Genomic DNA, 25,861 nt, shown 5'->3' on the forward strand with positions numbered 1-25,861 from the left:
CATCTTCTGCACATCTATCAGTCCAGTGTTAATACTAAATTGTAATTATTTTGCACTATGGCCTATTTATTGCCTTACCTCCATAACTTACATTTGCACACACTGTATATAGATTTTCTATTGTGTTATTGACTGTACGTTTTGTTTTTGTTTATCCCATGTGTAACTCTGTGTTGTTGTTTTTATCGCACTGCTTTGCTTTATCTTGGCCAGGTCGCAGTTGTAAATGAGAACTTGTTCTCAACTGGCTTACCTGGTTAAATAAAGGTGAAAAAAAAAAAAAGGTATTAGCCTCCGTGTTGAATGCCAATCTGACCGGTTCACTCACACAATTAACTATGAATGGGAGTCATAGATGATCGATCCCATCAAGGTACTTCAGAAGATGTGTTGAAACTGAATCAATTTCAGTCAGAAATCCTGTTGGCACATGTAATTGGTGTCAGCGGTCAAGACTGCATCTCTCATTGTCTTTCATTGTCACGTGGCCATAAGGGCAATGCAATGACCCTGTGTGCGTTTTTGTTGACCAACCAACCTCGCTGAACAAAAGTATAACCAATTTTTATATATATACAGTACCAGTCAAAAGTTTGGACACACCTACTCATTCAAGGGTTTTTCTTTATTTTTACTATTTTTTACATTGCAGAAAAATTGTGAAGATATCAAAACTATGAAATAACACATATGGAATCATGTAGTAACCAAAAAGGTGTTAAACAAATCAAAATATATTTTATATTTGAGATTCTTCAAATAGCCACCCTTTGCCTTGATGACAGCTTTGCAAACTCTTGGCATTCTCTCAACCAGCTTCACCTGGAATGCTTTTCCAACAGTCTTGTTCCCACATATGCTGAACACTTGTTCGCTGCTTTTCCTTCACTCTGCTGTCCGACTCATCCCAAACCATGTCAATTGGGTTGAGGTCACGGGATTGTGGACGCCAGGTCATCTAATGCAGCACTCCATCACTCTCCTTCTTGGTAAAATAGCCCTTACACAGCCTGGAGGTGTGTTGGGTCATTGTCCTGTTGAAAAACAAATGATAGTCCCACTAAGCCCAAACCAGATGGCATGGCATATCGCTGCAGAATGCTGTGGTAGCCATGCTGGTTAAGTGTGCCTTTAATTCTAAATAAATCACAGACAGTGTCACCAACAAAGCACCCCCACACCATAACACCTCCTCCTCCATGCTTTAGGGTGGGAACTACATATGTGGAGATAATCCGTTCACCCACATCGCGTCTCACAAAGACACAGCGGTTGGAACCAAAAATCTCACATTTGGACTCTAGAACAAAGGACACATTTCAAACGGTCTAATGTCCATTGCTCGTGTTTCTTGGCCCAAGCAGGTCTCTTCTTCTTATTGGTGTCCTTTAGTAGTGGTTTCTTTGCAGCAATTCGAACATGAAGGCCTGATTCAAACAGTCCCCTCTGAACAGTTGATGTTGAGATATGTCTGTGACTTGAACTCTGTGAAGCGTTTATTTGGGCTGTAATTTCTGAGGCTGGCAACTCTAATGAACTTATCCTCTGCAGCAGAGGTAACTCTGGGTCTTCCATTCCTGTGGCAGTCCTCATGAGAGACAGTTTCATCATAGCGCTTGATGGTTTTTGCGCCTGCACTTTTAGAAACTTTAAAAGTTCTTGATATGTTCCATATTGACTGACGTTCATGTCTTAAAGTAATGATGGACTGTAGTTTCTCTTTGCTTATTTGAGCTGTTCTTGCCATAATATGGACTTGTCTTTTACCAAATAGGGCTATCTTCTGTATACCCCCCCCCCCACTACCTTGTCACAACACAACTGAAATTCCACAAATTAACGTTTAAGAAGGCACACCTGTTAATTGAAATGCATTCCAGGTGACTACCTCATGAAGCTGGTTGAGAGAATGCCAAGAGTGCGCAAAGCTGTCATCGAGGCAAAGGGTGGGTACATTGAATAATCTTAAATCTAAAGTATATTTTGATTTGTTTAACACTTTTTTGGCTACTACATGATTCCATATGTGTTATTTCATAGTTTTGATGTCTTCACTATTATTCTACAATGTAAAAAACTGTAAAAATAAAGAAAACCCCTTGAATGAGTAGGTGTGTCCAAACTTTTGACTGGTGGTGTATATATTTCTATATTTTTAAGTTTTTATTTTTTATTATTGAGATAGGACAGTGAAGAGGAGACAGGAAATGTGGGAGATTCCAACCAATGCCAACTCTGGTAGCCTAGGCTGTACATTTGTGCCGGGGTCCACAGCTTTAATTAACCGCTGGACCACACAGGCCACATATAACCAAATTTTTCAATTACATCAGAGCTAAATCAAGATCTAGGTATTTTAATGTGTTTGACTACACTGTATTGTCTATCATAGTAAATCCTGAAATGAACAGCATTTCTCTGACATCCCCATTGTGTCATCTTCATATTTCATGACATCATCACCTCTGAGACCAAGAGAAATTCTAGATAAATGTGAATTGTATCAGCACTAGCAATGAAACACTTAGATTCTCATGACAAAAGACACCCACACATTGACAGCTTGTTTGGGCCGAGTCGAGAGACAGACAGACAGACAGACAGACAGACGGGTGGGGAAGCAGGTGAGGAAGCAGGTGGGGAGGATGGAGAAGAAGATATTATCCATGTTACTAATCATAGGGGGATCCAATAACTGTCACAACCCTGACACCTTGCCAAGGAGACCATGTGTGTCACGATCGTCTATGTCGTCCAAGTATGACCAAGGCGCAGCGTGTCCAAGAAACATGACTTTATTAAATAAACGTTATCGAACTACAAACAAAAGACGACTCAATGAAGTCCACGGTACACTGACCAAAAGGAACAAAAACCCACCATTCCCACAGGAAAACAATCAGAATAAATATGGCTCCCAATCAGAGATAACGAGCCGACAGCTGACACTCGTTACCTCCGATTGGGAGTCATTGACCAAACCTAGAAAAGAACCCCCACAGAACTGCAAACAAGAAATACACCCAAAACCCAACATAACCAAACCAAACCCCAACAAAACAAATACACCCTGGCTCAAATATAAAAGTCCCGGAGCCAGAGTGTCACAGTACCCCCTAAAGGTGCGAACTCCGGGCGCACCAGCATACACTCTATGGGAGGGTCTGGGTGGGCGTCTGTCCACGGTGGCGGCTCTGGCCCTGGTCGTGGTCCCCACCCCACCTTAGTCACTATCCGCTCCGTAGCCTCCTCCATATGACCACCCCCAACTAAACCCCACTGGATTAAGGGGCGGCACGGATTAACGGGCAGCACCGGACTAAGGGGCAGCACCGGACTAAGGGGCAGTACCGGACTAAGGGGCAGCACCAGGATAAGGGGCAGCACCGGGCTAAGGGACAGCACCGGACTCAATGGCGGATCCTGGCTGGCTGGCTCTGGCGGATCCTGGCTGGACGGCTCTGGCGGATCCTGGCTGGACGGCTCATGGCAGGCTGAAGGATCTGGCTGCTCATGGCTGGCTGACGGATCTGGCTGCTCATGGCTGGCTGACGGATCTGGCTGCTCATGGCTGGCCGACGGATCTGGCTGCTCATGGCTGGCCGACGGATCTGGCTGCTCATGGCTGGCTGACGGATCTGGCTGCTCATGGCTGGCTGACGGATCTGGCTGCTCATGGCTGGCCGACGGATCTGGCTGCTCATGGCTGGCCGACGGATCTGGCTGCTCATGGCTGGCCGACGGATCTGGCTGCTCATGGCTGGCCGACGGATCTGGCTGCTCATGGCTGGCTGAAGGATCTGGCTGCTCATGGCTGGCTGAAGGCTCTGGCTGATCCTGTCTGGCAGAAGGCTCTGGCTGATCCTGTCTGGCGGAAGGCTCTGGCTGATCCTGTCTGGCGAAAGGCTCCTGGCTGATCCTGTCTGGCGGAAGGCTCTGGCTGATCCTGTCTGGCGGAAGGCTCTGGCTGATCCTGTCTGGCGGAAGGCTCTAGCGGCTCCTGTCTGGCGGAAGGCTCTGGCTGATCCTGTCTGGCGGAAGGCTCTGGCTGATCCTGTCTGGCGGAAGGCTCTAGCGGCTCCCGGTCTGGCGGACGGCTCTGAAGGCTCATGGCAGACGGGGCGGCTTATGCAGCGCTTGGCAGACGGACAGTTCAGACGGCGTTGGGCCGACAGGCAGTTCAGGCGCCGTTGGGCAGACGGGCAGTTCAAGCGCCGTTGGGCAGACGGGCAGTTCAGGCGCCGTTGGGCAGACGGGCAGTTCAGGCGCCGTTGGGCAGACGGGCAGTTCAGGCCCCGTTGGGCAGACGGCAGACTCTGGCCGTCGGAGGCGCACCGTAGGCCTGGTGCGTGGTGCCGGAACTGGAGGTACCGGGCTGAGGACACGCATCTCAGGGCTAGTGCGGGGAGAAGCAACAGGGCATGCTGGACCCTGGGAACGCACATAAGGCCTAGTGCGTGGTGCCGGAACTGGTGGTCCCGGGCTGAGGACACGCATCTCAGGGCTAGTGCGGGGAGCAGCAACAGGACGCACAGGACTCTGGGGACACACAGGAGGCTTGGTGCGTGGTATAGGCACTGGTGGTACTGGACTGGAGCGGGGAGGTGGCGCCGGAAATACCGGACCGTGCAGGCGTACTGGCTCCCTTGAGCACTGAGCCTGCCCAACCTTACCTGGTTGTATACTCCCGTCGCCCGACCAGTACGGGAAGGAGGAATAACCCGCACCGGGCTATGTAGGCGAACCGGGACACCATGCGTAAGGCTGGTGCCATGTAAGCCGGCCCGAGGAGACGCACTGGTGGCCTGATGCGTTGGGCCGGCTTCATGACATCCGGCTCAATGCTCAATCTAGCCCGGCCGATACGTGGAGCTGGAATGTACCGAACCGGGCTATGCCTGCGTACAGGAGACACCATGCGCTCTACTGCGTAACACGGTGTCTGCCCGTACTCTCGCTCTCCACGGTCAGTCCAGGGAGTAGGCGCAGGTCTCCTACCTGACTTCGCCACACTCCCTTTTAGCCCCCCCCCCAAGAAATTTTTGGGTAGTACCCACGGGCTTCCAGCCTCGACTCCGTGCTGCCTCCTCATACCACCTCCTCTCGGCTTTAGCTGCCTCCAGCTCTTCACGAGGGCGGCGATATTCTCCCGGTTGTGCCCAAGGACCCTTTCCATCCAGTATCTCCTCCCATGTCCATGAATCCTTGATAGGCGTCCATAAATCCTGTTGCCGCTTGACACGCTGCTTGGTCCTTTTATGGTGGGTTTTTCTGTCACGATCGTCTATGTCGTCCAAGTATGACCAAGGCGCAGCGTGTCCAAGAAACATGACTTTATTAAATAAACGTTATCGAACTACAAACAAAAGACGACTCAATGAAGTCCACGGTACACTGACCAAAAGGAACAAAAACCCACCATTCCCACAGGAAAACAATCAGAATAAATATGGCTCCCAATCAGAGATAACGAGCCGACAGCTGACACTCGTTACCTCCGATTGGGAGTCATTGACCAAACCTAGAAAAGAACCCCACAGAACTGCAAACAAGAAATACACCCAAAACCCAACATAACCAAACCAAACCCCAACAAAACAAATACACCCTGGCTCAAATATAAAAGTCCCGGAGCCAGAGTGTCACAATGTGTCTGTCCCCTCCAGTATAGATGTGGTCCTCTGTAGCTCAGCTGGTAGAGCACGGCACTTATAACGCCAAGGTAGTGGGTTCGATCCCCGGGACCACCCATACACAAAAAAAATTTATGCACGCATGACTGTAAGTCGCTTTGGATAAAAGCGTCTGCTAAATGGCTTATTATTATGTCACAGATATTTACATTTTAATCTCAGACATACATTCTATCTGTGCCTGGATAAACTGGCCATTCCATTGGCTAAGGACAGGGATAAATAGTGTGTCTCTGAAATAGGCAAATGGAAGACGTAGGCTTAAAAGCATAGGAGAGGGTCGGTGAGGGAGGAATCCCCTTATCCTCTGGCTCAAGTCATGGAGTGGGTAGCATGCAGCGAGTGTGGTCTATTGGCTTTAGCGGGAGCTGGGTAGGGGAAAGGACAAAGAAAGGGAGAGGAAAAGGCGAGATGGCCAGGAAAGGGGCACACTGGAGGGAATATGATCGCTTGGGCATCTTTAAAGTAAAAATACTTTTCACTGTTCTCTCAGAAGTCAAATGATGGCTCAAGTCAAAACAGTTTATTACGTTTCCCTTGGCACATGACTTCTGATTTGCATTTTTGTAGACCAAGCAGTTCAGGACTTTTAGCTTAATTATGAGGCTAGATAGATTAGGTGATAGTCATACTTCGATGAATTAAATAACACTTGAAGCCTTTTACTTAATCTAATTTAATCCCCTCTATTGGCTATAAAATAGAACTAGGCTAGTCAAGATCTGTGCTTGAGTGTGCCACTCCTCTGAGTAAAATCTTTCCACCACGGTATTGGAGGAGATGGTGTGTCTACATGTCGGTGACGTCACTGCATCACTTCGCTCAAACAGCTCATTTCTGGTGAGGAACCCATGGCTCACTCACGCAGAACATCCGCGTTATCCTTACCAAAGAAGAACAAACGCCGGCAAAACATAGCCCCCTAAATAATGGACGGAATGACTACACATGGGCTGGTCCAGTCTTTTTGGTCATATTTTTCTCTGGACGGGAAACAATTTAGAAGTAGGGCAAAGTTTGCCTATATTTTGTGAGTCAAGACTTCGCCAGAGTTGTAATTTGTGTGAAGAAAAGGTGGAGACAGAAGCGCGCGACTCCAATCCTCTATCAACTTGTCGCATCACACGTTCCGGAACACAGCAAAGCAAAACAAGGACACAAACGTTATTTCTTAAGAGGAACCGAAGTTGGTCTACTTCACTATTTTTTAAGTGCTGAAACAAAAGCACTGTCTTATTCTCAGGAACAGTGAATCCTCTTGGAATCTCACCCAATCAGCACTTAAGTCTTGGACGGAGGCTAAACTCTTCCTATGGCAAACGACACGGAAAAGGACCCATGCCACAGCAACCTGCACATCGACAAGGGAAACCCGCGCATCAGTGCGATAATGTTCTCCGCCGGAGTGATAGGGAACTTGGCCGCTTTGATCCTTCTGGAGATCCACCGCAGGAAGGACAAGAGCCGTCAGCGCCTGTCGCTCTTCCACGTGCTGGTCACCGCGCTGGTCGTCACTGACTTGATGGGCACCTGTCTAGTCAGCCCTTTCGTCCTGGCAGCCTACTCCTTTAATACCACCATTATTGCTATGATTGACACTAACCCTCCCGCAATATGTGAGTATTTTGGATTCTGTATGACTTTTTTCAGCTTGGCCACATTATCTGTCCTCTTCGCCATGGCGCTCGAGCGATGCCTCTCCATTGGGTGTCCCTACTTCTACGGGCGGCACATCACCAAACGTTGTGGATACATCACCATTCCATTCATCTATTTAGTTTGCGGGGTGTTTTGCCTCATGCCCTTTTGGGGTTTCGGGGACTACGTGCAGTATTGCCCGGGGACGTGGTGTTTCATCGACATGAATCCGTTAATGCCGGAAGACCGAGTTTATCCAGTCCTTTACGCAACCGTTATGCTCATCCTAGTCCTCTCTATAGCGGCTTGTAACGCCTTTGTCGTTTACCACCTGGTTTTGATGTACCGGAAGCGCAAACTTAACGGGGTATCCGTGACGACTCGGAGTAAGAAGGACCGGAGAGTCCTCTCCATGGCCGAAGAGGTCGAGCATCTTATAGTACTGGTGTTCATGACGGTTATATTCGTGATTTGCTCCCTTCCTCTGGTGGTAAGTTAAACAATTGTTTTTCTAAAAGTTGTACTATTCGTCTGTTTGCTTCCTGGGTTATCCCCTAATTTGCTGACACTGATATTTTTTTGCACAATTGAATCAAGCAACATTTTATTTCTCAATTGATAGGCGGTAGTTTACACTCTTTAAAAAAAAAAGGTTCCTGGAGGCACCTTTAGGGGTTCTTCAGATTGCAACACCAGCAGAACCCCTAATGGGCCTCCAGGAACCTTTTCCCTGAGGAACCTTTTTAAAAAGGTTCCTCAACGAACCTTATAGGGTTTTAAAGTTCCTGTATGTATTCTATTATGAATAATAGTAGTAATAATCATAACAATAATACTATTAACAATAATAATACAAATAACATGGAGTGGCAAAGTTCTAAAGTCACAAATTAATTTTATTGACTTTGAATGTAATAAAAATCCAAATATGCAATCAATAAATTAAGTGCTCAGGGATGCAAACCTGCCATTGTTCAGATATTCACAATTGTTTTATGTGAAAATAGGTCATCCCTGTGAATTGTGTACATCGGGGTCTGACGAAAAGTTCGCAGACGTAGAGTGTATCACCAATTGAGCTCTAAAAGAGAGGCGCGAACAGAGCTTCTCCCTGGGAGAATCTCAATTGTATACGCCTCGCGTCCTACTCTCCTCGCCTCCTTCTCAAAACCCATTGGAGAAGGTCAGAGGGGAGGGACCTCTGGCTTTCTCATCCAATAGGTTTTGAGGAGAGAGGACACGAGAAGTATTCAATTGAGATTCTCCCACTAACATTACTTTCTCTGGCGGCTGTGTCATCATGCACTCCACGCAACAAACGTTATTCCTGATTGGTTTGAAATAATGATGTGGTTATAGTTGATAAGAAGCAAATTATAGTTGCATGTATGTTTCAATAGCGCAAAGTTATCTAACACTACAGTAACTTTAATTAGCAAGCTAACGTTAGCTAAACCATACCAACAAATATACAACAATTATCAGCTAACGTTACAGGCTATGTAGCTTGGCTAGCTGATGAAAACGAAGAGTACATTACGTTATGTACTGTTTTTAAAATAATAGTTTGATTAATTATTATGTTAGCTAGTGAATAGCTAACGTTTACTCACTTTTGACGTCGATCCGTTGCAAGTCGTCTATCACCTGTCATGTCTCCAACCATCCGTGCGCTTCCCCCAGTGCGTCTTTGGACCAATGGTCTCAATTCGAATGATATGTACAAGCGCCCTTTATTCACTAGCGCAACCACTCTTTTGAAAAGGGTTCTTAAAAGCACCCCTTAAGTCTACAAAGGTTAAAAAACTAACTGATGGCAGAGTATGGGTTCTTAAATTAACCTTAAAACCTCTTAAAATGTACCTAAATGTAATCTACGTATTCCCCCAAAAGTAATTATTTATCACGAGGGCCATAAACAATAACTAGTAATGCTGCATACTCCAAGAAAGGGTAAAATATCACCTCTCTGGTAAAAATAGTAATACATTGCTGAGATGTAGTCACTTTTGAGGACACAAGCTCAAGTACACAGTACAAATATGATATAAATATTTAATCTGATGTATTTCCTATTCAACAAAACTGTATGAATAAGGCTTGAAATGACTTCATTTTTTTCTAAATATAGTATAATCCATTTATAAAACGACAAAAAAAAATCACCTTCCTTAACTGTAAAATACATAAAAGGTCTCTCTTGATCAAAACGTCTGCCCCCATCGAAACCACTCTCTCCTGCTGCGTTATGATGTAAGGATTCCAGGCATATTGTTGTTAGTGGCTGTGATGTAGGGTTCAGGCAGGAGTTGATGGACAGTCGGAAGAGCGATTGAAATGGTTTGAGGGACATCCCAGCTTCATGTGGTGTCAGATTTCACATCCTGGTGTCAGACATACTCCTGTGTCCATGAGAATGAGGGCTACTGCTCATTGCAAGCACTTTCAATCTATGGTGTCCACATATCGATTTATAAGTGAAAATGTCGGTTGAAACCGACAAGAGGTTTAAGGTTCCTCTTTAACCTTATAATAAATAACAATATGCCATTTAGCAGACGCTTTTATCCCAAGCGACTTACAGTCATGTGTGTATACATTTTTACGTATGGGTGGTCCCGTGGATCGAACCCACTACCCTGGCGTTACAAGCGCCATGCTCTACCAATTGAGCTACAGAGGACCACGTATTATCCTAAAGGATTCTACAGGAACCGCAATGTACATTTTCTTTACATTAAATTATCCTGAAGGATCCTCCAGGATCCTTTTTCTTTTTAGTGTACCCCATTCATCGATGCTAACTGCTTTAGTGCCTATGGTGATAGTATGTTCTGACCGGGGGGAGTTTTGTTAAGAGCCCTGACGCTTGCTCTAACACATATCGCTTGCGGTACGTTTTTGGAAACATAAGGAACGTATCTTTCATATCAGCGAGTAATAATAATAATTTAAAAAAGGTAAAATTACTACTAGCGCTGATTAATGAATCTACTATGTTGTTGTTGTGGTTATTAAACATCTAATTGACAGACGTTGGTTAAATTACTTGAATTCTATTTAGTTCTGTTTTTTTTGTGAGCCCAACGTGTCGTTTTTCTGGAGAGAAACCAAGTCATTCACAAGATAAATCTAGTCTGTGGGACGTTGGGCTGAAGGGATTGGTAGTTTTCATTAAGCAAATATTCAACCTAGTTCAGAGCAGAAATTTGGTAATTAACTACAATGACCATAACCCATTGTGCCTGTTTTTTCTAGCTCGGACAAAGACGGATCAGTCCAAAATAAGCCCAATGCGTTTCTATCATGGATGCCAAGGGAAGGCAGGCTTCCCCAAAACATTTACCAAGAAAAAAACATACAAAATAATGTATCTTTCGTTTCATACATTTCCTTCAATTCGCAAGAGGCTGAATGTATCTCACCGGAGAAAGCAATCATCCGAGCGAACGAAACAGCGCCCCTCTGTCTTAGTATGTGTAGAGTATCTATCTGATGCTGTCTGGTCAGAAAGAGTATGACATTGTTGCCGCCCGTAGCATTGAATGCAAGGGAAGCCAGCAAGCATTTGGCTTCTCTTGATAAAAATTTTTTGTCAAGGGAAGCCAGTTTCAATTTGGCTTCAGACCAATCACATCACAAGCCAAAAGTCATTATTGACAGAAAAAAACTTGAATTGTTGCGTTGTTGTCTTCCGGTGGCTAGCTAGCTAGCTAAAATTGTCCCTTTCCTAAATTAGCCATGGATGGAGATAGGGAGATGGGGATTTACTTAATTCTCCGTACTGGCCAATGATTATAACGGCGATTCTGATCCAACCATAAATGTATACATTGTGCCCCTGGCCTGAGAGGATGGAAGTTCAACATGTAGCTAGATGTAGTATGCTAATGTTAACTAGCTGGCCTGGTGTATCGTTGCCCATGAAAGGAAGTTAGGCTAGCAAGCAAGTATTTTAGCCAAGTAGTCTAGGACAACAAAAACTAAAAGTGGGTACTGTATAACAGAGTCATAGACCGTTTAGGCAACATGAAAGAGGAGGATGGCATTGGCATTTCTCTACAAGTAGGGTGAGTCAACATGTTTTTTCTACTTGCACGCACACACACACATCAGTTCCATGGACAGCTACATCATATTTAGCTCACGCTAATTGGACTAAATAGTTTGTCACTGTTTTATACTAAGCATAGGTGATTAGATGATGTTGAAATGTTGAAGTTGAAATGGTGCTGGAATAGTGGAGGCAGTGAGCATCCTCCCAAAACACATACTTCCACCATTTTCTGCCTGTGTGTCCAACAGTGTAATATATCCTCAGTTGGTCGAGATGGTCAACCCAGCCCATTTTCTTGTTGTAATCCATTACAAGCTCTGGAACAGATATACACTATGTATACAAAAGTATGTGGACAACCCTTCAAATTAGTGGATTCGGCTATTTCAGCCACACCGTTGCTGACAGGTGTATAAAATCGAGCATACAGCCATGCAATCTCCATAGACAAACATTGGCAGTAGAATGGCCTTACTGAAGAGCTCAGTGACTTTCAACGTGGCACCGTCATAGGATGCCACCTTTCCAACAAGTCAGTTCGTCAAATCTCTGCCCTGCTAGAGCTGCCCCGGTCAACTGTAAGTGCTGTTATTGTGAATTGGAAACATCTAGGAGCAACAACGGCTCAGCCACGAAGTGATAGGCAACACAAGCTCACAGAAAGGGATCGTCGAGTGCTGAAGCGCGTAGCGCGTACAAATAGTCTGTCTTCGGTTGCAACACTCACTACCGAGTTCCAAACTGCCTCTGGAAGCAACGTCAGCACAATAACTGTTTGTCGGTAGCTTCATGAAATGGGTTCCATGGCCAAGCAGCAGCACACAAGCCTAAGATCACCATGCACAATGCCAAGCGTCGGCTGGAGTGGTGTAAAGCTTGCCGCTATTGGACTCTGGAGCAGTGGAAACGCGTTCTCTGGAGTGATGAATCACGCTTCACCATCTGCCAGTCCAACGGACGAATCTGGGTTTGGCGGATGCCAGGAGAACGTTACCTGCCCCAATGCATAGTGCCAACTGTAAAGTTTGGAGGAGGAGGAATAATGGAAATCAGTCAATTTAAATACATTCTTTAGGCCCTAATCTATGGATTTCACATCACTGGGTAGGGGTGCAGCCATGGGTGGGCCTGGGAGGGCATAGGCCCACCCACTTGGGAGCCAATCATAATGAGTTTTTCCCCGCAAAAGGGATTTATTACAGACAGAAATACTCCAAATTTTTTATTTGACCTCTTGAGATGGGGAAAACATATTTGTTTATTAAGTTGAACATGTGCTCTTCATGTCAGAATGAATTTTTTCACCAACTTACACTATTCCTAAAGGGACCCAGTTATGCTACGATATAAACACATTACACAAATGTGTGTAGTTCAACACTTACACTAATAAGTTATTAGTGTATTGAAAGACACTTTAATAGGAGGGAAATGAAGTAGACAGCAATGAGGTGGGCAGAGTGGTACCCTCTAGTAGGTCACCTTATGGGTCATGTAGGCAGGAAACCAAATAACACCCACCAGTGCCCCTTCACAAAATCTAAACACTTTTGTAAAAAAGTAGACTATGTACCGTTTTATTAGTGGTGTTTCCAAAATCTGTCTTGCCTACTGCTTACTAAAACGACATACTGTGTACTAATCGTCCCACATACTATGCAGCCAATTCTACTAGATGAAAACCCTAAATGAGTATGACATCCTGACATTTAAAGCATGCTACATTTTCAAAATTTCGCATAATATATAACTTTCTATTTTGGCTACTATTTAGAACGTAAGTACAGGTATTCGAACACGGCCGATGTCTTATTATAAGGCTATAATACATTATTACATGTTAATGCATTATAACCGTATCATAATGCATTATACCTATGAATGCACAACAACCCATGAAGATGCTATCTAGAACATCTTTCTTGTTCTGAGTCATGCACTTATCTTCAATTAGAGCGTCATCGGGGTCGCATAGAGGCAGTCCAGAGACCTAACAGTGGGACCAAGTTTCCATCTCAACCACCCCCTTCATATGATGGAAGAGATGCATCGTTGATTAAATACGCTCGTTACCAAGAAATGCTCTACCACTAAATTGACAAGGTCCCTGCCCCTAGGGAGTGTACAAAGCAAAAACAGCCCTAGACACAAACACATGGATGCCCAATAACGCTCCAACCCACCGTCCATATATCAAGCGGAACATCGGCCTGGCTTATCAGGCCAAACATAGGATCCCACATAAAAGTATGCTTGTTAACCACGCAACAGGTATAGGTTGTTATCAATAACGTCATAATTTGTTCCATTTCAAACATTCCATTTCGTTCGGACACCCTATTGTCACTCTTATTGACAACAACCAATACGTTGAAGGTGATAAAAGGGGATAAATTAGGATCTTATGGTTTTTAAAACTTATTTCCCATGTTTTGATTCATGTCTATCTTATCACTCAGAGGTAGTCTTATAGGCAATATAGGGCACTCTATCTATGGTAATGCAGACAGTCAGACCCCCCCTGTGGGATTGGCGTCTATACTCTACGTCTGCCTGCTGTCGGTGAAACCGGAACCTGCCTGTGTGCACTGCTCGCTCCACTTTCCCTCTTTACTGTGCCCTCTGGCACCGATGAAATGATTAATAATTCAACAGCGTTTCGCTGTTGCAATAAGACACCTACTGAGAATACAGCTTTCTGCATGTCTCCTCAATATCTGCCCAGAGTGTTCTCTAACTAATCAGTAAGCATTCAACAATCCCGCCAGTTTGTTCCAGTTCGAGGGCAGGTAGGGTCCTGACAGAATATAATTAGTGGAGAATTTAAAGAACCTCTCTGAAATATTTTTATTTAGTAGACCAAACCCTGGGGTTAAGGTGGTGTTCCCTAACCGCATGATTCTTGGCAAACAAAATGGCAGCTCGGTTGGTGGGAGGGAGGGAAATACCAAAATGACATGTACAGTGAGGGAAAAAAGTATTTGATCCCCTGCTGATTTTGTACGTTTGCCCACTGACAAATAAATAATCAGTCTATAATTTTAATGGTAGGTTTATTTGAACAGTGAGAGACAGAATAACAATACAAAAATCCAGAAAAACGCATGTCAAAAATGTTATAAATTGATTTGCATTTTAATGAGGGAAATAAGTATTTGACCCCTCTGCAAAACATGACTTAGTACTTGGTGGCAAAACCATTGTTGGCAATCACAGAGGTCAGACGTTTGTTGTAGTTGGCCACCAGGTTTGCACACATCTCAGGAGGGATTTTGTCCTACTCCTCTTTGCAGATCTTTTTCAAGTCATTAAGATTTCGAGGCTGATGTTTGGCAACTCGAACCTTCAGCTTCCTACACATATTTTCTATGGGATTTAGGTCTGGAGACTGGCTAGGCCACTCCAGGACCTTAATGTGCTTCTTCTTGAGCCACTCCTTTGTTGCCTTGGCCGTGTGTTTTGGGTCATTGTCATGCTGGAATACCCATCCACGACCCATTTTCAATGCCCTGGCTGAGGGAAGGAGGTTCTCACCCAAGATTTGACGGTACATGGCCCCGTCCATCGTTCCTTTGATGCGGTGAAGTTGTCCTGTCCCCTTAGCAGAAAAACACCCCCAAAGCATAATGTTTCCACCTCCATGTTTTACAGTGGGGATGGTGTTCTTGGGGTCATAGGCAACATTCCTCCTCCTCCAAACACGGCGAGTTGAGTTGATGCCAAAGAGCTCCATTTTGGTCTCATCTGACCCCAACACTTTCACCCAGTTCTCCTCTGAATCATTCAGATGTTCATTGGCAAACTTCAGACGGCCCTGTATATGTGCTTTCTTGAGCAGGGGGATCTTGCGGGCACTGCAGGATTTCAGTCCTTCGCGGCGTAGTGTGTTACCAATTGTTTTCTTGGTGACTATGGTCCCAGCTGCCTTGAGATCATTGACAAGATCCTCCCGTGTAGTTCTGGGCTGATTCCTCACCATTCTCATGATCATTGCAACTCCACGAGGTGAGATCTTGCATGGAGACCCAGGCCAAGGGAGATTGACAGTTATTTTGTGTTTCTTCCATTTGCGAATAATCACACCAACTGTTGTCACCTTCTCACCAAGCTGCTTGGCGATGGTCTTGTAGCCCATTCCAGCCTTGTGTAGGTCTACAATCTTGTCCCTGACATGCTTGGAGAGCTCTTTGGTCTTGGCCATGGTGTAGAGTTTGGAATCTGATTGATTGATTGCTTCTGTGGACAGGTGTCTTTTTTACAGATAACAAACTGAGATTAGGAGCACTCCCTTTAAGAGTGTGCTCCTAATCTCAGCTTGTTATCTGTATAAAAGACACCTGGGAGCCAGAAATCTTTCTGATTGAGAGGGGGTCAAATACTTATTTCCCTCATTAAAATGCAAATCAATTTATAACATTTTTGACATGGGTTTTTCTGGATTCTTTTGTTGTTATTCTGTCTCTCACTGTTCAAATAAACCTACCATTAAAATTATAGACTGATCATTTCTTTGTCAGTGGGCAAACGTACAAAATCAGCAGGGGATCAAATACTTTTTTCCCTCACTGTAGGCTATTTGTCAATGATCTTTGCTCGATTTCTCAAGTCCTATCTCATCGCTTCCTATTCAATACACATTGGAGGAGAAGGTCAGAAGGGAGGAACCATGGATGCTCTTCTCCAATGTGTTCTGAGGGGGCATGGAGAAAGGACTAAAGTGAAGACTATTAAGAAAGAGCCTTAAAGAATCAACAAGTTCAACACAAAGTGTTAATCTGGAGGTACTTATAAAGCCATTACCGCATTCGCATAATGCAGACTGATATAAGAATGCATTTAAAACCCTATATAACTATTTCTCAACAACCCTAATGTCAACAATTCACACAGAAGTTCAGCTCATTAGGTTGCCCCATTGTAATTTGTGAATATATAAGGTCCTGTACAGGCATGGCTGTGGTGTGTTTTTCCACTGTCTTCTGGGTGGTTCACACTGCTTGTTCCACCCACAGGATATTGCCGTAATAATGGTTGTTTCAGGAAATTGGCCCGAAACAGTACTTTCACTTTTACTGGAGACAGCACTCGAGTCACACTGGGAAACCCCAACAGTACACACAGCGGTCGAGGAATGTGCATCTCCACTGTCTCACTAATACCAAGAGTAATAAAAACCTGTGAGATGGTCACATTTTCCCATCATTATTGTGGCATTACTTGTCATTTTCTCCTAAACTAATTTACTTTATTTGACTTTAATTTAGAAAATAGCAACTGTTCTAAGGTAACTAGCGACAGACAGACCGGTGGAAATTTGAACCAGACCAAATCTTGTTTCATTCCCACAGATACCTTTTCGGCTCTGTGCCGTTTAGCATGTGGAATAGCTACAGTGCCTTCAGAAAGTATTCATACCCCTTGACTTATTCCACATTTTGTTGTTACAGCCTGAATTCAAAATGGATTACATTATTATTTTTAAATTCTTCAAGCTCTGTGAAGTTGGTTGTTGATCATTGCTACTGTAGAGAGCCATTTTCTTGCCATAGATTTTCAAGCCGATTGAAGTCAAAACTGTAACTAGGCCACTCAGGAACATTCAATGTTGTCTTGGTAAGCAACTCCAGTGTATATTTGGCCTTGTGATTTAGGTTATTGTCCTGCTGAAAGGTGAATTTGTCTTCCAGTGTCTGTTGGAAAGCAGACTGAACCAAGTTTTCCTCTAGGATTTTGCCTGTGCTTAGCTCCATTACGTTTATTTTTATCCCAAAAAAAACAACACATCCCTTTCCGATGACGAGCATACCTATAACATGATGCAGCCACCACCATGCTAGAACATATGAAGAATGGTACTCAGTGATGTGTTGTGTTGGATTTGCCCCAAGCATAACGCTTTGTATTCAGGACATTAATTTAATTTCTTTGCCACATTTCTTGCAGTTTTACTTTATTGCCTTATTGCAAACAGGATGCATGTTTTGGAATATTTGTATTCTGTAGAGGCTTCCTTCTTTTCACTCTGTCATTTAGTATTGTGGAGTAATGACAATGTTGTTGATCCATACTCAGTTCTCTCTTATCACAGCCATTAAACTCTGTTTTAAAGTCACCATTGGCCTTGTGGTGAAATCCCTGAGCGGTTTCTTTCCTCTCCGGCAACTAAGTTAGGAAGGACGCCTGTATCTTTGTAGTGACTGGGTGTATTGATATACCATCCAAAGTGTATCCAATTTGTAAGTCGCTCTGGATAAGAGCGTCTGCTAAATGACGTAAATGTAAATGTAAATGTAAATAATAACTTCACCATGCTCAAAGGGTTATTAATGTATTTTTTGGTACGATTTTATTTGATCTTTTATAAGCAATACACATCATACACACACAAACGACAACATCATACAAACATCAACTACATCCCACCTGCCCAGACCCACTAGCACACACCCCCATCACTTTCTGCCACATGGCCTGAAACTGCACCATTTTGTATCTCTCCGTAGCCCACACACTTTCAATATTTAAATACATTATTTGATTGTTCCATTGTGTTAATGATGGCAGATTGATTGATTTTCCAAGTTTTTAATATATGTTTTTTCAAGATGAGTGATGAGAAGAGAGTCATCCAACCCATCGGGCTTTTCACTACATCTCCATATGTCATTTCTTGAAATATGCAGATAGATGGATTCAAAGTACTGTACGTTTACATTGTAATACTTCTGACAGCCAACTTTCTAGCTCTGCCCACAACTTCCAGACTTTATAGCATTCACAGGAAGCATGGATTATTGAGTCATTATTCGTTTTATACTTAAGACATGACTCTGCCATTGAGCTGTATAATTTGTGCATTTTGTCTCTTGTATAATACATTCTATACATCAGTTTATACTGGATTAAGCGTACATTTTAGTTAACTGTAATTTCGTTAGTTATGCTCAAACTTTCCCTCCATCTTGTGACAACATCAGTTATTTTTAAGTCTTGGTTCCAATAGTTCATATTTTTTCCTAAGAGATTGTCAGTTGGATATGCTCTCTGCAAGGTTTTATGTATCTTCCCTATCATTCTCTGACTCAATAAGATTCCCTCAAGGTTGTTGTGATGTCCAAAGGATTTCATATATACATTTTGTGATGTAACTTTAAATATTTGAAACTATCTACAGTGGGGAAAAAAAGTATTTAGTCAGCCACCAATTGTGCAAGTTCTCCCACTTAAAAAGATGAGAGAGGCCTGTAATTTTCATCATAGGTACACGTCAACTATGACAGACAAATTGAGAAAAAAAAATCCAGAAAATCACATTGTAGGATTTTTTATGAATTTATTTGCAAATTATGGTGGAAAATAAGTATTTGGTCACCTACAAACAAGCAAGATTTCTGGCTCTCACAGACCTGTAACTTCTTCTTTAAGAGGCTCCTCTGTCCTCCACTCGTTACCTGTATTAATGGCACCTGTTTGAACTTGTTATCAGTATAAAAGACACCTGTCCACAACCTCAAACAGTCACACTCCAAACTCCACTATGGCCAAGACCAAAGAGCTGTCAAAGGACACCAGAAACAAAATTGTAGACCTGCACCAGGCTGGGAAGACTGAATCTGCAATAGGTAAGCAGCTTGGTTTGAAGAAATCAACTGTGGGAGCAATTATTAGGAAATGGAAGACATACAAGACCACTGATAATCTCCCTCGATCTGGGGCTCCACGCAAGATCTCACCCCGTGGGGTCAAAATGATCACAAGAACGGTGAGCAAAAATCCCAGAACCACACAGGGGGACCTAGTGAATGACCTGCAGAGAGCTGGGACCAAAGTAACAAAGCCTACCATCAGTAACACACTACACCGCCAGGGACTCAAATCCTGCAGTGCCAGACGTGTCCCCCTGCTTGAGCCAGTACATGTCCAGGCCCGTCTGAAGTTTGCTAGAGTGCATTTGGATGATCCAGAAGAGGATTGGGAGAATGTCATATGGTCAGATGAAACCAAAATAGAACTTTTTGGTAAAAACTCAACTCAGTCGTGTTTGGAGGACAAAGAATGCTGAGTTGCATCCAAAGAACACCATACCTACTGTGAAGCATGGGGGTGGAAACATCATGCTTTGGGGCTGTTTTTCTGCAAAGGGACCAGGACGACTGATCCGTGTAAAGGAAAGAATGAATGGGGCCATGTATCGTGAGATTTTGAGTGAAAACCTCCTTCCATCAGCAAGGGCATTGAAGATGAAACGTGGCTGGGTCTTTCAGCATGACAATGATCCCAAACACACCGCCCGGGCAATGAAGGAGTGGCTTCGTAAGAAGCATTTCAAGGTCCTGGAGTGGCCTAGCCAGTCTCCAGATCTCAACCCCATAGAAAATCTTTGGAGTGAGTTGAAAGTCTGTGTTGCCCAGAGACAGCCCCAAAACATCACTGCTCTAGAGGAGATCTGCATGGAGGAATGGGCCAAAATACCAGCAACAGTGTGTGAAAACCTTGTGAAGACTTACAGAAAACGTTTGACCTGTGTCATTGCCAACAAAGGGTATATAACAAAGTATTGAGAAACTTTTGTTATTGACCAAATACTTATTTTCCACCATAATTTGCAAATAAATTCATTAAAAATCCTACAATGTGATTTTCTGGATTGTTTTTCCTCATTTTGTCTGTCATAGTTGACGTGTACCTATGATGAAAATTACAGGCCTCTCTCATCTTTTTAAGTGGGAGAACTTGCACAATTGGTGGCTGACTAAATACTTTTTTTCCCCACTGTACATTGATCAGTCCAAAATTACTTTTTAATTTATTTAATAGAAATAAATGTATTTCCTGTTACCAAGTCATTTACGGTTTCCATGCCTTTAGTTTTCCATGTGGCTCAAAGGAATTTTCAGTGTCTGCTTTTTTTTTTTTTACCCATCTACCTATAGGTGCCCTTTGCGAGGCATTGGAAAACCTCCTTGGTCTTTTTGGTTGAATCTGTGTTTGAAATTCACTGCTCAATTGAGGGATCTTACAGATAATTGTATATGTGGGGTACAGAGATGAGGTAGTCATTCAAAAATCATGTTAAACACTATTATTGCACAGAGTGAGTCCATGCAACTTATTATGTGACTTGTTAAGCACATTTTTACTCCTGAACTTATTTAGGCTTGCCATAACAAAGGGGTTGAATACTTATTGACTCGAGACATTTCAGCTTTCATTTTTTATTAATTTGTAAAAACATGATTCCACTTTGACATGCTGTATTATGTGTAGACCAGAGACACAAAGTCTCAATTTAATCTATTTTAAATTCAGACTCTAAGACAACAAAATGTGGAAAAAGTCAAGGGGTGTGAATACTTTCTGAAGGCACTGTATTTCGGGTCAAGTGACTTGGACTCTATATGTTTCTATATTTATTTATTACAAACTGTTTTCTTTTTTTTCGTAACTCCATATTTAATTAATTATTAGCTTCTGAAGCTTTTGTTTCACCAAAGACTATCTGTTTTCGATAATCTGACATTGACACTAATCTCCAAAACAAGGGTTTCAAAACAAATATAGAGGATTCAAGGAATGTGGTTTGGCTGATTAGGAGCTAGCAAGGATTACATTCTGGTCTATTTGACTTTTGGGAGAATGGAAGAACCAAGATGTTTGCAAGAGCTAATAATATTTTGGGTATTTTCATTTTATTCAGACAGAGATAGGATGAAATGAGTGGGGAAACAGAAGGAGATGCAGAATAGTGGTGGGACTGGGATTAGTACCCACTCTGGGGTGAGGAATATGTGCTGCAGGTGTTGGCATTACCCACTACACCAGCCTCAGGCATGGATTCCGCACTTAGACAGTTGGTGGCAGTGGTGGGATTCCACGGCAAGCCATTTGATCAGGACTCGTTAATTCAGTTTCTTCTCTTCCTCGTCTCTTAGATCCGTGTGTACATCAACTCCACGGGCCAGCGGAAGGAGAGCCACAAGCTGGACCTCATCGCCCTCCTCTTTCTCTCGACCAACTCCATCGTGGACCCCTGGGTGTTCATCTTCCTCAGCCCATCAGTGCTGCGCTTCTTCTGGGGAGCGCTGTGCAAGACGCCCCTCCTGCGGTCCAGGGAGTCCTTCTTCAAGTCCTCCCTGGGGAAGCAGATGCACACCCAGCTGGAGTCGTGCCATCCCAGTGCAGTCTCCGAGTTCACCCACCCCCCGATGTCCACGCAGAAGGTTTGACCTGCTGATGTATTGGACTTAATTGGGGCCTTGTATGTTGTCTCTGAAGGGAGAAGCCACTCAGAATAGTGCCGCTGCCCAAATGTGCCGCCTGCCCGGTGGTTTGGTTCTATGGCAGGGATGTTGGTTGTGTGTAGCTACTTAGGGGCAACTTCTGGACAAGCGGAGCAGCAACCTACACATTCCTGCAAACGTAGGCTGCTGCTTGTTTTGGAACAAGCTCTGAGGCGCATATTGGAAGCCTCCGGAGGCCAGCAACAGATGTTTGACGGACAGTTAGACGCTAACTCTGAGGAGAATGGGGTTGCAGTATGGGTCACGTTCTTAAAAGCACTACCCGTTATTTGTTTTTACAGCCTGGACTCTCAAACCAGAGGCCACTACAAGGACAGCAAACCAGGATTCACAACACTGAACGGGCTAAATCAGATAAGGACGGTTTATTCTATATGAGTTGATCATGCTCCAGATGCATGCGTTGTTGGCGCCGTGCCCTGTTAGCACACCCTGGGACTCCCAGGGAAGTTTACATAAATTCTTTCTATTGAGATGTTCCTTCAGCTATCAAATGTCATCCCTTGTGGTTTTGGGAATTGTTATCAGAACAGTCAGAGACATCCTTGTAATCCAAGCAAGATTCACACACACCAGACCTAGGTTCAAATACTATTTAGGGTATTTCAATTACTTTCAAAGACATTTGGATGTAAGTATTTGGAAATGTTCCATTCGAAAACACAAGTCATGTAATATTGGAATGTATTTGGAAATACACTTGGAAAGTATTTGCATGTATTTGGTAAATTGGTGTATACAAATATTTAAATACTACCATGCAAATCAACCAGGTCTGTTTGGTATTTGAAATAATGTATTTGGAAATAAGTATTTGGAAATACTTTCAAATAGTGGCCAATTTATAGTAGGCTATCCAATAGACGTAGTTGATTCGGGACACATTAAAATATTAGTACTGTATTTGAGTTACAAATACTCAAATACGGTACACAGAAAATAACAAATAATCAAATACCCATGTATTTGAACCCAGGTCTGACACACACATACACTATCCCCTCTCCCTGCAGCTATGACACGTTGACCTTTCCCCTTTCACCCACTGGGTAATCACCTCAAACGGTCAAAGGGAAAGAGCCCGAGAGTGACATTTCTTTTTTTTAAGTTTTTTTTTATCAAGCAAATTAATGTGGTTATGTTATGCGAAGCGTGCTATGAGAGGAGGTTTCGTCTGTACTCTGGATAAGAGCGTCTGCTAAATGACTAAAATGTCAAATGTACTCTTATGAGGTTCCTTTATGTTTAAAGGAGTATTGAGTATTTATTGTGTCCCAGCCCTCAGATCTCATTGATGTGTTCGTGTACCTGGTGACAAGGTGCTCATGAATGTTCAGTGCGCAGTTGTAAATGTGTATCGTGTGTGTGTGTGTGTGTGTGTCAGTAATCCGGTTTCCATCCAAACTTTTTATGCGAATAAAGTACATGTCGTATAAAAAATGTCACGACAGGCCTGATGGAAAAAGCAAATGTGTTGGTAAACATTACAAATGTCGACAAAACAATACGGCAGACAATGTGGGACCTTTTTGTGTCGGTAGCATTTATTATGCAAGAAATGGCAGTGGAAACGCTTTTTTCACTTCCAATACATAACGAGGGTCTTATTCTGGTGACATGATGATCAATGCTTGGCTGCCATTTGACAAACAAAAATTATCTTGATATTTTGTCCATAATAATGTCATCATGTAGGCTATACCCGCACTGTATCTGCGAGTGCGAGCTATTAGCTAGTGTGCACGTGCCAAGACCAGAGTGGGCACACTCGCTATATAACGCAACATCTTTTGTGACAAGACCATCAGTAGAGTTCAAAATGCGATGGAAACCCATTTAAATTGTATTGTTATTCGGTACATGGGAATTTAACTGCAAAAGGTATTTTTATGTGTACTACGTCTTCACACACAGCGTGGGAAAATGCGCATATTGTTTTTATATGGCTTTTAGAATATTTGCATGAAAATCTGTCGCCAATTGGATAGAAACCTAGCTAGTGTCAAAGAGATGGCACTCAAAAAACATGATATCAGCAAGGAATCCTACCTGTAATTACCTATACCTGTTGTTCATGTTAATTTATTTACCCCTTATTTTAGCAGGTAAGTTGGGATGCTGTGGTAAGTTGACTGAGAACACATTCTAATTGACATGTAGTTAGTCAGATCCTGTGGAAGATCCTGATTGCACTGAGCTTTTAAACTTTGTCAGGCTTGTGTAGTTATGTATGTGTGCCAGCGTATTTGTGTGTTAACGCTTCTGTTAATATACACCTGGCGCATCCATCCATCCAGCCCTTATTTCGTCAAACCCGTTCTGGAGCCCCACCTCCTGTCATAGACCCACATATCGTGGATGACATCCAGATGTGTGCTAATAAAGTTAGACTCCCAACTTTAAAAAAAAGTTATTACTCTCTCATAATCAAAACAAACAGGGATTTGACTAGCTCCACCAATATAACTTACACAAGCAAATCAGACTCTCAAGTTGCCTTTGGGAGAGCACATTGAACTAAACATAATAATTATATAGCATTAATTACATTGGAGATGGCTCCACAGGAATAGGCATGCAATTTTGATTACAAATGTGATTAATTCTGTTTACTCTTGCGATTGATTAATGAAGGTGGTTAGTCAAAGAGGGAAATTACTCGTGTTAGTCCTGGGTCGTGTTGATTAGGCACCAAATATAAGAAAACCGACTGAAACAGGGAGGGACAACATAATAATAAAAATAATAATAATAATAATAATAAGCCATTTAGCAGACGCTTTTATCCAAAGCGACTTGAACTTTTCTCCATTTCGTTTTTTTGTTGCAAAACATTTTCCATTGCATGCCCTAATGAACATGACCCAAAGAAGAAGTCTAGGCTTTAAGGTTGGAGATGCCGTAGCTAAAGTTTGGTCTGGTAAGGTGGCCTAAGGCCCCCAGCCTCGTGATGGAGGCTGTTTGGTTTCATATAATCAAGCTCCTGCAAACAAGCATGGGAAACCAGAGGCACAAACCTCCTCTTCCAGATGTCAGGGATTATGTAAACAGTGGATGTTGCCATGGCAACCCACCACTAGTTGCAGATACACAGTTCAGTGCTTTATAATATAAAGATATCAGTACAAATGCCAATGTGCTCCGTTTAGATGAATTATGTAGTTCAATGTTTATACATGGGTGATTTTTAAGGCATAAAAAAAGAACTGAAGTTGTATGATTGCTGCGGACATTCCAAGCCAGTTATCTACACACTTTATTTTATTTCTCTCAGTCACCCACTCTCTTAGTCCCTCTCCCTCCTTTTTTTCTCTCACTACCTTGTTCATTCTCCCCTCACCTTATTCAGCAAGACTTCTTGGACACATTTCAAAGGGCCTCCTCCTTGTCCCTCACCTGAACATACAAACAGTAACACACACACACAGCAAGTTAATGAGAGGGAATGTGATTAATTCTGAGTCATGGGCTCTGACAAGAGACAGAAAACACCAGACACCCATTGGAGAGAGAAACGTGTTTATCTCCAACGGCAATGCCTTGTCTGTCAAACTGACCCGCGTCGGCAAGAGCTGCCATCCTCCCAGACATGATCGTTCGATTCCCCTCGCTTAACCTGTCTGGTGTTATTTGGGTTTAGCTGACTCGTACGTTTTTGCACATTTCGAATGTACACGTGGTTGGCTTGACGTAAACACAACATGACACATTCCAGGCCCTTGTACCTACGTACCATTGCGGTCTATGATCATTTCAAGCAAGGCAGCTTGATAAGTATGTGCTTTTTTTTGTCTTGTCGCTTGCAGTTAGTACTATACGCTAGCTTTTGTGTCTCAATTGCTGATTCTTGTGAATTTCTTGTCAAAATGATCAATGTTTTCGTTTGGTAACGTGTCGTAATAAAGCTGGTACCACTAAAGATTGTTTCTGTGCCATGTTCCTTTTTTCCCGCTATCGTCAGCAGCTCTACCATTTCCTGTGTGATGGTTATCACCTAAACCCAAGGACTTCATCATGAGTCACGACCAAAATGTCAGCACTGTTTCATCCTTCATCGATAATCCAATTAAATCTCACTTTATTAACGATGTCCATGTTAATAGAATTATCTCTTGGCAGCCCTGGGTTTAACAGGCGCAGAGGGAGGATGTATGTGTTTATTGCGTTTATTG

At 43.2% G+C, this 25,861-nt stretch overlaps 1 protein-coding gene across 1 annotated transcript; it reads left to right on the forward strand.

Annotated features, from left to right (window-relative positions):
• The first annotated feature begins 6,547 nt into the window (after positions 1 to 6,547).
• Positions 6,548 to 24,451, forward strand: LOC121539647 (prostaglandin E2 receptor EP2 subtype-like). The gene is made up of 2 exons (XM_041848309.2): positions 6,548 to 7,821; positions 21,321 to 24,451. The coding sequence occupies exons 1-2, from the start codon at positions 7,006 to 7,008 to the stop codon at positions 21,612 to 21,614; spliced, it is 1,110 nt and encodes a 369-aa protein (XP_041704243.2). The 5' UTR covers positions 6,548 to 7,005; the 3' UTR covers positions 21,615 to 24,451.
• The last annotated feature ends 1,410 nt before the right edge of the window (positions 24,452 to 25,861 follow it).

This window comes from Coregonus clupeaformis, chromosome 34 (genome assembly GCF_020615455.1).
Source record: "Coregonus clupeaformis isolate EN_2021a chromosome 34, ASM2061545v1, whole genome shotgun sequence".
Lineage (NCBI taxonomy): Eukaryota > Metazoa > Chordata > Actinopteri > Salmoniformes > Salmonidae > Coregonus > Coregonus clupeaformis.

What these genes read in the sequence shown, in the direction of transcription:
- LOC121539647 (XM_041848309.2), top strand. Translation starts at nt 7,006, where the DNA reads ATGGCAAACGACACGGAAAAGGACCCATGCCACAGCAACCTGCACATC. An exon ending in TTTGCTCCCTTCCTCTGGTG is followed by an intron (nt 7,822 to 21,320) that starts GTAAGTTAAACA and finishes CTCGTCTCTTAG; the next exon opens with ATCCGTGTGTACATCAACTC.